At 39.4% G+C, this 12,085-nt stretch overlaps 2 protein-coding genes across 2 annotated transcripts in view; one reads left to right on the forward strand and one right to left on the reverse strand.

Annotated features, from left to right (window-relative positions):
* The window catches only part of LOC126373486 (transcriptional regulator ATRX homolog), a 30,207-nt gene extending 21,509 nt beyond the window's left edge, over positions 1 to 8,698 (forward strand). Inside the window, exons 22-28 of the mRNA XM_050019641.1 lie at positions 156 to 327; positions 1,350 to 1,562; positions 2,734 to 2,890; positions 4,085 to 4,221; positions 7,285 to 7,369; positions 7,735 to 7,856; positions 8,489 to 8,698. Of these exons, the coding sequence (XP_049875598.1) occupies positions 156 to 327; positions 1,350 to 1,562; positions 2,734 to 2,890; positions 4,085 to 4,221; positions 7,285 to 7,369; positions 7,735 to 7,856; positions 8,489 to 8,698 (1,096 nt within the window). The remainder of the gene's footprint in view (positions 1 to 155; positions 328 to 1,349; positions 1,563 to 2,733; positions 2,891 to 4,084; positions 4,222 to 7,284; positions 7,370 to 7,734; positions 7,857 to 8,488) is intronic.
* A 2,100-nt stretch (positions 8,699 to 10,798) lies between these two features.
* Positions 10,799 to 12,058, reverse strand: LOC126373383 (uncharacterized). The gene has a single exon (XM_050019543.1). It carries the CDS (start codon positions 11,969 to 11,971, stop codon positions 11,429 to 11,431), a length of 543 nt encoding a protein of 180 aa, XP_049875500.1. The 5' UTR covers positions 11,972 to 12,058; the 3' UTR covers positions 10,799 to 11,428.
* Between the last annotated feature and the right edge of the window lie 27 nt (positions 12,059 to 12,085).

Below are 12,085 nucleotides of genomic sequence, written 5' to 3' on the forward strand. Positions count from 1 at the left end.
ACCCTATAGAACGATTTTTTTTAGCCATAGATTCAGATACAATACTTTTTTAATTTAATAAAAAGCAAATTTCAATATTCGGCGGTAACGTTTAGGTAGGTATCTGTGTGCCATATCGTTACCAGATTATTCTAATAATTGTATAATGTTGCCAGATTATTCCTAATATCGACACGGGCCGGCGGGCTGGGCATCAACCTAGTAGCAGCAAACAGAGTGGTCATCTTCGACGTGTCCTGGAACCCGTCACACGACGTCCAGAGCATATTCCGCGTCTACCGGTTCGGACAGAAGAAACCTTGCTATGTCTACCGGTTTTTGGCTATGGTGAGTGTATCAACTTAACCTCAAACTCAAAATATCTTTATTCGGTTCATCAAAAAAAAAAAAAAAAAACATCTTAACATTATCCCGTTTTTCACAGGGTCTGCTTACCTGACCTTAAAATTTGACAGGTCCGGTTTTTTACAGAAGCGACACATGTACAACATGCACATGTGCTGCATGTATGTACCTACACAGCTTCTTAATAAATGTTTCTTGTTTCTTGTTCGACAGTCTGTCTGACCTTCCAACCCGTGAAGGGAAACCCAGCCCAATACAGGTTAGGTCACTTACCGCCGCAAGAAATAAAAGCATTTCTCTGTATGTGGGTTTCCTCGCGATGTTTTCATTCACCTTTGATCACGTGATAATCATTTATGATCCAAACATGAATTTGGAAACAAATTCGACAATCATCGGTTTAGGTCTGTGCTAGATTTGAAGCTGAGACCTCAAAGTGAGAGGCAAGAAAAAAAATCATAAAAAGTTATGTAACTATACGTTAACAACATTTTTTTATTTAAGTAAATCATTACAAATACTTAAGTATAATGCCTCATAATATTAAGATTTTTCCTTCGCGGATCGGAAGGTTAGACAGGTACTCGGTTCTGTGAAAACCGGACCTGTCAAATCTTCAGGTTAAGTAAGCGGACCCTGTGAAAACGGGATTACGTTAGGGAGATTATGATGATATCGCCGGACACGGTCTATCGTGTGGGTTGTGAGGTGGAGTACCAACCTCATCAGCCCAGGGGCCTGTTTAATAAAACTTACAATTGTAAATTACAACGACAATTTGATGTTCATTGCGTAGCTAATATGAAACTGCAAAATATTCGTGATCACACACTCCGCAATATACATCAAATTGTCATTGTAATTTACAATTGTAAGTTTTATTACACAGGCCCCTGGCGTCAGGGTTACTATTGAGCCGCCAAAGGCCCCTGACATGGCTCATGTAACGACTACTTACATCAGTAATTAACACAATTATGATCTAATAAAACTCCTCATTCCAGGGTACAATGGAGGAAAAGATCTACGAGCGTCAAGTGACGAAGCAAGCGATATCGAAGCGCGTGATAGACGAGCAGCAGATCGACCGGCACTACGCGGAGAACGACCTCGCCGAGTTGTACAAGTTCGAGCCGCGCCCTCCCGCGCCCCGCCCCGTGCCCCTCGTGCCCAAGGACCGGCTGTTCGCGGAGATGCTCAAGGACCACGAGGCTGTGGTACGTACTTACTGCAATACTCACTAGTTTCACCGTAATTTTTATCCGACTTCGGCGAAGTAACGGAGGGTTATGTGTTTGTTCGCTATGTATGTATGGTCACGAGAACTAACATGTATACACTTTGAAACCATGTCACATTAACTTTTTTGACAAATCAAACCGTAAGTCTCATTAAATGTCAGATATGATAGTGCGACAGGGTTCTAAAGTGGGTACATGATATTGCTCATGACTGTATGTATTTACGTCTGTTCCCTCGTAACCTCTAAACCGTCTGGTTTTTATAGGCTATGTGACGTTACGTTAAATTCAATATGGCGCCCTCTAGAGGACATAGACTAAGGAAGATTTTTATTTTATAATTAATAATAACAGCCTCCGTGGTCTAGTGGTTAGAGCGTTAGGCTCACGATCTGGAGGTCCGGGTTCGATTCCTGATGGAGACATTGTCGAAATCACTTTGTGAGACTGTCCTTTGTTTGGTAAGGCCATTACAGGCTTGAATCACCTGATTGTCTGAAAAAAAAAAAATAAGTTGATTCCGTGCTTCTGAGGGCTATTAGCCGTAAAAATACCTCCACCAATCCGCAATGGAGCAGCGTGAAGTACGCTCCATACCCCCTCCGGTTAATTGAGGGGAGGCCTGTGTCCAGCAGTGGGACATATATAGGCTATTTATGTATGTATGTAATTAAAAAGAATGGCGGCCCAAAGAGACCTGACGACGCTCGACCGAGCAAGCTACATAAGCTGCAAAAGATCGCGAGGAGTGGAAATCTGTTATTCGAGCCCTACATACAAAGGGAAAAAGGATTAGAAGAAAAATAAGAGAAAAAGAATAGTGTTTTAGTGCAATAAATCACTACATAGTATAAAACAAAGTAGCTTTTTCTGTCCCTATATCTCTATGTACGCTTAAATCTTTAAAACTACGCAACGGATTTTGATGCGGTTTTTTTAATAGATAGAGTGATTCAAGAGGAAGGTTTATATGTATAATAACAACCATTAAATAGTGGAGAAATACTGTTATTTTGAGGTTTTTAATGTGATGTCGTAAATAATTTAATTTTTTCCTCAGCATTGCACCCGAGCGAAGCCGGGGCGGGTCGCTAGTAAATAATAATTATTGTTATTACGGCATCCTATAATAATATGTTCCCCTTAGATCTACAAGTTCCACGAGCACGACTCCCTGCTGGAGAACAAGGAGGAGGAGACGCTGAGCGAGGAAGAACGCAAGGCGGCCTGGGAGGACTTCGAGAACGAGAAGAACCGCCCGCCGCCCGCGCCCTTCCCCAACTGGCCCATGCACAACGGAATGGGTACCATATTTATTATATATATATATATCTCTCTCTCTCTCTCTCTCTCTCTCTCCTTCTCTTTATTTAAGAGCTGCGCTCTTGTCGGTGGAGTAATCGCCTTCATTACTCCATAGATAGGGCGTGTAGAACGGCGGTTGCCCCAATCGCCTTCCGTTCCGCAGTACACCGACCAATTTCTCAATCGGTGATGTTCTAGCTAGAGCCCTACCAGAATCCATTTCCTCGGCCTCCAACCAGTGCTGATACCGCTGCTGCCCGGCATTAGGGGTGCGCTTTTGAAGTAGCGGCGTCTACTCGCTACGTCACAAGATCGTCATAGAACCTAAGTAGCATTTTATAGGTTAGCCCGTCCCAGTGAGCTACTACGTTCTGCTAATCCTGTCGCTGTTTGGTCGGGGACTGCTTACTTTTATATTCGCAGCATATTTATTATAACCCGTACAAATTAAGAACAGCTCAGCTGCACGTCGTGCTTTTACCATAGAATAAGGAATAATACTATAGAACGGCAACTCTCCGCTCCCCACCAGCGGCTGAGCTAAGTTTACCTCACCCCCCCCTCGAACATAGTTTAGACTTGAATCGTATGGCGTCAGATGTCACACACACAGACGCGCGTGTACGATAATGTCAATGTGTGGTGTCTGTGTAAAACGAGGCAGTTTGTATGAATTGTCCGGGGTGTGCTTTTACTACCGCGCATTTCGATTCTGCGTACGTACGATACGATGCACGTCGTAAACACGTAATATACTTTCGCGCTGCGTGCGATAGCCTAAAACCATACAGACCCCGCAGTATTGTTAAAACCAAGGCTAAGGAAACGTATTGCTTAGTAAGGATATAAAGAGGAATATACGCTGAGCGACCCATTTTGATCTATGAAGAGTGAAACCGCTTGCGGTCTCTAGATTTCTATACTTATTTTTTAATGTGTCTTTATTTATCAATAAATAACAGAAAGTTCGGTGAAGTTTGGGCACATGGTTCATCTTGCGGTGGATGTACCTCTGACTACCCCAAAAAGGATTTCATCGTGAAATTATGTTGTATCTATAAATACAATTGATAAAATTACTACTGACTGACTGATTACAATTGTTTATTTTTAATATTTATTTTAAGTGCAATAAAGAGTTTTTGTGTTGTATTGTATAAATAAATGATCAATATACATCGTTATCATTGCAGTACCGAACCTACTGGCGCAGCAGCAGCAGCAGTTAGCGTACGCGGCGCTTGCGCAGATGCTGCGCAAGGACATGCCCAACCTCAGCGACGAGAACATACGCAACATGCTGCCTATCATCTACGGCACCAACCCGGGCGTGAGTAGCGTTTATAATTACACCAGCGCATGGCGGGAATGGTGTCGGTGTATACAAGGTGTTAGGGACACCGTAACGAATAACGAGGGGGATGATTTAGACCAAGATTGTGAGTTGACATAAAGTGGAATTTTCTTTTTTTAAATATTTATACTTTTGCGGTGCAAAAATCCACTTGATATTAACTCAGAATAATGAGCTGAATCAATCAGTATTCGTTATGATATCACTTACATCGCGTACAAGTACATAACTGTAGCCGCACGAGTACGTACGGGCGTCAGTGACACCGTAACGAATACTGATTGATTCAGCTCATTATTCTGAATTAATATCAAGTGGAATTTTCCGTCGCAAAAGTATGGAACAGATAATCAAATAAAAAAGCACTGAAATTTTCATGAATTTTCCGACAGGAAAATCCACTTGATATCAACTCGGAATCATGGTCTGAATCATCCCCCTCAGTATTAGTTACGATGTCACTAACACTATATATTTTATAAAATGTTGTCGTACGCCGTTGTCGTTGAAGGCAGGCTGTCTATACGGGCGGGTTAAAAAGGCCACATCGAAGCAATAGGCTACTTAACAACCTAGTCAAATGAGATACTTTTTAAGAAACTTCTTCTTCTTCTTCTTCCTAAGCCTTGTCCCGCTTATACAGGGTCGGCTCTCCTTATCCTATTTCTATAGGTTGGTCGGTTTTGGGCCAGTTTGGCGTCCAGGTCTAATTGTTTCAGGTCCTTTTGGACCGTCGTTAACCATGTGGCGGGGGGTCTTCCACGCCCTCTTTTTGACGTCGGGATATTTAGGGCTGTTCTGACTATATGGTCTTCTGGGCGTCTCATGACGTGGCCGTACCAGCGCATTCGTTTTTCTTGAAGTTTATCGACTATTGGGGCAATCTTGTAACTACCTCGGATGTACTCATTTCGAATTATACAATTAATTAATTATACTTTTTAAGAAACATCAAAACAAAACTTTACTTTGAAGTTTGTATGGAAATACTGAACTGTGACGTCATCAATAAAAGCGGTCAAACGTACTCATTGTTACTTTTATTCATAAATGAAATTCGAAAATGAATCGAACGGTAAAATGAGATTGATTTTTGTTCATCTTAGGGTGGCTTCTATTTCTAGTTATATTTTATCTTTGTGTCAGTCAAATACCTTATTCATCTAAATAAGCAATATTGCAATTTGACACTTGCACATATATAGTTAAGTGCGCAATACAAACAAATATCCAATAGCAATATTGCTTTTTGAATTGTTTTTGATGTGGCCTTTTCAACGTCCAATGAGATGATAATTAATAAATAAGAATATTCATAACAACTATTTTGCATTTCTGTCTAGATGTTCGGTGGATATGATTATGGCGTAAGTTACATAGCCATCTATGTATTGTAAACACCCTTTAATTTGCGCCATATCCTATGTCGTTTATTTTATTTTAGCATGTTGTTTTTGTCCCTCGCTATGTAAGATATGATTGATATTTATTAGTACCAAGGTACCAGCATAATATTCCATAGTCTCTGCTTACTCCGCTGGGAAATCGTCAGTTTATGTATATTGTATGTACACTTTAGAACCCTGTCGCACCATCATATTTGACATTTAATGAGACTTACGGTTTAATTTGTCAAAAAAGTTAATGTGACATGGTTTCAAACTGCATACATATGAATACTCGTGACCGTACGTGTAATATTCATTTTTTTTTTGGTCATTTTGTCCGTAGGGCAGGCAAAGGGATCATAGCCCATACAGCCAAGTCATGTGTTATATTTATTTATATATTTTTAGTTATAAAATTCATAGAAGGCCTAAATCAAGTCTGGCGTATTTTTACAAAATTAAGGCCGAAGCCATGTCAAGTGTAACATTCAATATGTATTTTTTTAAGTTGTAAGTACTCTTAGGGCGTATTCGCACTACTCCGACTATTATCCGGTCCGAGCTCGTCAAATGACGGATTCGAAGTGGCCGTATTTGGTAGCTTTTTTTTTTCTTTGGCGTCATGCGACTTGCATATTTGCCAATAATGTAGAGGATAAAAACTTGGGAAACGTTTATGGAGAAAGGAATTTGGATAGGTACGAAATTTTGAAACAAAGGATCATAAGGTAAGGAATAAGGAATATCAATGTACTTACTTATATTTGGTAGCTTACGTACTACGTACAGTCATGAGCATTATAATGTACCCACTTTAGGACTCTGTCGCACTAACATATTTATTTATTTATTTATTTTGACATTTAGTGAGACTCACAGTTCAATTTGTAAAAAAAGTTAAAGTGACATGGTACCAAAGTGTATATACGTCTTCCGACATCTCTGTAATAGGCTACTTGACAACCTAGTCAAATGAGATACTTTTTACGAAACGTCAAAGCGAAAGTTCTCTTTGGAGATGTATGGAAATACTGAACTGTGACGTCATCAAATAAAAGCGGTCAAACATGTACTCATTGCTACGTACATAAATGGCCTATATACGTCCCACTGCTGGGCACAGGCCTCCCTCAATCAACCGGAGGGGGTACGGTCCACCACGCTGCTCCAATGCGGGTTGGTGGAGGTGTTTTTACGGCTAATAGCCGGGACCAGCGGCTTAACGTGCCCTCCGAAGCACGGAATCATCTTACTTTTTCGGACAATCAAGTGATTCAAGCCTGAAAAGTCCTTACCAAAGGACAGTCTCACAAAGTGATTTCGACAATGTCCTCATCGCGAATCCAACCCGGACCTCCAGATCGTGAGCCTAACGCTCTAACCACTAGACCACGGAGGCTGATGGGCATTGTTACGTAATTAATAAATAAAATAAGTCGAAAAGTAAAATGAGACTGATTTTTGATCACCTTAGACTGGCTTCTATTTCTAGATTAGCGTTTTATAATTTATATAATATAAATTCAAGATTTTTTTGTAGGGCATGAAATTGATTAAAAAAAAATATATTTGCTAACACAATACTAATTTAACATTTGCCAAACTGACCTCTTTACGGAAATGAATATAAAAGTTTATTTTTGCCCGACAGCTGATGCAGAAACTCTCGGATATGTATAAGTACGCGCAGCCCGGTATGATGAACCCCGGGATGATGAACCCTGTTATGAGTGCTGGTAAGTAACATTGCCGATGGTCCCCTTAGTACTTTTTTTTAATAATAATATGAGCGAATCCTGATAGTGTAATGTCTGGAGGGAGGCACTTGTTAGGGTTTTTACTAATAAAATTCTGGGGCAGTTATAGAATGATGCATACTGTATTATGCTTGCACAGGAAGAGAGTTACATAAACCACCTTAAGAATTATTATTATAAAAATATTTTAGTTGGTGTTAACGATATAGGCTCGCGTTTGACCACAATCTCACATGATCACGCTTACCTAGCAAATGCCTATTCACTGTAGCCTTGAAGATGTCAGGGGTCATCGACTTTATAATTTACACGAGAAGAAAATTAATATGAGTGTACATGCGCAGGCGGCGGCGCGGGAAGCATGGGTGGCGGCGGCACGAGCGGGCTGCAGTACGAGCCCCCGTGGCAGCGACAGCAGCAACAGCAGCAGCAGATGCGGCTGCAGCAACTCATGCAGCAGCAGAACGTGAGTACACCCACGTCACACATCACATACGCTCGCGACTATATCCCTATTGGGGTAGTCGGATGTACATACATCGCAAGATGAACTAACTATCCACACCTCACCGAGCTTTTGGTAAATCAACATGGTAGATGTTGAGCCTTATCGCCATCTATAATGGTCGAGCCGTGTTACTGAAAACTGCACTAAAGATAAATTAATAACTCATTGGTGCAAGTCCGGTACCGGAGTTCGAATCTGTGCTCTACGACTGAGAAGCAAGCCAGTGAACCACAGGACCACAGTGACTGTGGACTTAAAAATAAAAGTGGGCAAAGGCGGCCTTTGCAAAAACCCTAAAAACGCACAGTCATGAGCAATATAATGTACCCACTTTAGGACTCTGTCGCACTAACATATTTGACATTTAGTGAGACTTTACAGTTCAATTTGTCAAAAAAGTTAATGTGACATGGTACCAAAGTGTATACATATTAATGCTCGTGACCGTACTCATGCTGATGTCTAGTTCCATCTAGACCCATAAGCTACTTGACAACCTAGTCAAATAAGATAATTGAAACGTCTAAAATATTCGTGTAACGTCATCAACATATTCCCATTCCTATATTATCACTGCAATTTTCCAACAGCAAATGGGCGCGAAGTTCTACGCGGGCGGTTTGGGCAGCCGCGACCCGGTGGCCATGGCGCTGCAGCAGCAGCGGGCGCGGGAGATCATGCTGGGGGGTGGCGGAGGGGGCGCCGCGGGGGGCGCGGGCCGGCCGCGCGGCCGCCCGCCGCTGCAGGCGCGCGCGCCGCCCGCCGCGCCCGCCGACGTCGTCAACCTCGACTCCGACTAGACTGGTCAGTCAACGTGCACGCTAACACATACATACACAATATTTATATTTTAAATCAAGAATGTGTACCCCCTTGGTTACGAAGAAACTTGTCACGCGTAAACTTATTTGTTTATTAAATCAAACTAGATCACATACATTATATTTTATTTAAGATTTAAGACGGTATTTTAACTAATACCTATATGACAGTTATGGCGTACATAACTTTCACAAGTATACTTATCCTTATAAGAATTTAAAAGTAAAATTTTGTATTTAGGAATAATGTAAAAGAGTATACAAAAAGTTACCTAAATAAATTGTTTTTGTTTGTTACAGGTACCCCAAATGTATAGTGAATAGTGTACAGTGAACGATATAGGTGCTACGCTGTAGAGCGCGCGTTGAGTCGCGCCCCGAGCGGGCCCGGGGTGCGCACGCGTCTCTGGACTCTAGCCAAAACAAGTGATATATGGAAATTTTAGCCCCCATGTAGCTTTCCGCCTCTGGCTTACGCTCCGAAGCTACATATCAAGAATCTCACTAATCTTAATCGGTAATCGATTTCCTTTTAACAGTCATCGCTTTTTTACTTTTTGTAAAACATAATGGACCTAGTCCACATATCAACGAATTTCCCCGATTCATTAGACGAGAAAAAACAAATTTGTGAAAAGCGCGAGCATTAGGCGCATAATTGAATAATTCGCACAAGTCCCGTCATATTTTAAAGATGAACGGTTAGATTTTATAAAGATGTGCTCAAAATTAAAATGTGACACTTGTGCTTATCGGCATTCTAATTCTGACACTCCACTTACCATCGATTGGTGAATTTTAGAATAATAAATAGCAATTATATCAATCGGACATTAGGACATTTCTGATTGGTGATATTTGCAATTGTAATCACACTTCTAAATGCTGGTATACATTAACTGTTCTTAGATTGTCCAAAACATATTCCAGTAATGTATAGCAGAATTCAGAATATGGTTCGAGATGCCTAAAGAGTGTCGCTATAATATTTTAACTATATCTCTCAGTACAGGAAATTAGGTGTAAGGTGTGTTATATGTCTGTAGTTAGACTTCAGTGTTTAACAACTTATTGGCGGGAAAGTCACAGATAACTAAAAACAGTATCAGTAACAACAGATCGAAACTGGTACTGTTGTGAGTTTGTTATCTACAACATTACACATTCTTTGTGATTGTCAATCATGATTGTGATTCTTTGTGATTTTCACATAGTTTAGATTGACAATCATAAAGTCGCAATCATGAATTATCAATTCGTAGGGAACTTACAGAAGTTGTTAGAACATTCTCATTATCTGTGGTATAACAATCTGTGCTATATCATGCACTTAATATTATACTGTATATGCTATCCTAATAGAACACCAATCAGTTATATTCTGATTTTAAATTGCTTATGAAAATTTTAATAACGTTTTTAGTAACACAAATTAGACCTAAATTGTATATGAAGTACTTTATGTCAACATGAATGCCTAATTGTAAAGGTGTCCATTTAGGTGTATCAAGAATATTACGGTGGGTAACAATATTTATATGCCAATAATGCCTGAAAACCATGGAAATGACTTCTCTAATTTTTTAATATAGCAAGATGCTCCGGGATTTAGCTTGGCAATATTGTAGTTGGATACTACATGAGTAACATTGTTTCTTCATTAGTTGTACTATGTTAAAAATTTGTAATCACAGTATTTTTGATATTCCATAGTGCAATTGAGACGGTTTCAGTGATAAATTAAATGTATCCTATTTATTTGACCTGATGATTATCAGGTTTAGTTGTGATATTGTGTAATCTTAAATTTTTGTATACGTTTATTTTAGTTTAGTTTTAGAGTCACAGTTGTGACTTTAATAATTAGGTCCAGAATAATAGTTAATTTAGACTACTGTGTACCAGTGTGGCGATCTGACGTGACATCATGTAGTGCATTTCAGGTTAAGTTTTATGATGACATTCTGAATGTTGGGTTTTAGATTATGAAATATTTTTTTTTAACTTTCATAGAATTTTATGCTTACAGTAATGTTATTTATATTTTTTATTACACATAATAAACAAACAGTATTTCAGTTAGTACATAAGTATATTTTTTATTCAATATTCAAAATGTTTCAGTGTGTCAAAGTGGAAGAGGGTAGAAATCTTTTCAACTCTGGCACACTTAAATTCAAATTAGGAATTTATTTATGTTTATGTTGTAATCTTAGCATTAGTTGCTACTTGGATATTGTGAAATTGCTACATGAGTGAGGACTGCTGTAATTGTTTCATTATTTATGTAATATATGGTGACATAACTGTAGAAAACTTCCTATTATTTTGTAGTACAATCTAATTACAATAAAAATTGATTCGGAAATGTGTACTTTGTTGGTTTTATTTTATCAGTTTGAATAGTGATCAAATTAGTATGTAAAGGGGTATCCTAAATTACTTGATAGGTACCTTAAATTCTATGGAGTAAGAAGTTTACAATGACAAAGAATGCAAACTATGGATTCTCACAAATTGTCAGCAGGATTGACAAATCCATTAACATCAAAGTCCACTTGACATGCACTGATGACGGTCATATAAGTGTGAATGATTGCATTCCAGAGGTGACTGTCACAAGTCGTATGCAATTTAAATTTGATGCAATTAATACAATGTTAACACTTCCTAGATAGACACAAAGCTGTTCATAGTATTGGAGTTTGGTCAAACATTTAGATTAGGAACTCCAGTTTTTACACCAACTGACACTTCCATGTACCTCAGTAACCTTCGTGCTAAATGCAACGCATCATCTGTCTTGAAAACGTTGGCAGTTAACATATCCACTTTTAATTCAGTCTGTAAGCTTATTAGTTCATCAGCGTTTATTGCCAGTTCGTTAACTGGGAGGCCGCTTGCGTTCACCAGCACCACTCTTCGGTTCCTCAAATCTGGGTGCACTTGTCCAATCACTTTTTTTGTCCAGTCCAGGCAAACAATCCTGCTAGTATCCATGCCGATAACAACAAAGTCAATGGCGATTCTCCCCGTCAAGTCGGATTGCCTCACGACTTCTTCCAAGTGGAAAGATCGTAAAGTAACAAGTTTCCATCGAAAATTGCCTTTAGCATGGATTTCACTAAGAGCTGCAGAAATACACTCAATAATTTCGGCGTTTGAGGACAGTACAACTACAGATAGCACATTTTTGCAGCAAGTGGGGCCAACCCAAGGTGCAACTATATAATTTTCCTCTACTGCGGACATAATAGCTGAAATACTTGCGTATTATTCACGAAATTGTATTTATTTATTTCAAATTTGAAATGAAATCGTTAAACACATTTGACAGCACCAGTGTCTATTGCTATTTTTTTTTTT

Source organism: Pectinophora gossypiella, chromosome 15, assembly GCF_024362695.1.
Source record: "Pectinophora gossypiella chromosome 15, ilPecGoss1.1, whole genome shotgun sequence".
Lineage (NCBI taxonomy): Eukaryota > Metazoa > Arthropoda > Insecta > Lepidoptera > Gelechiidae > Pectinophora > Pectinophora gossypiella.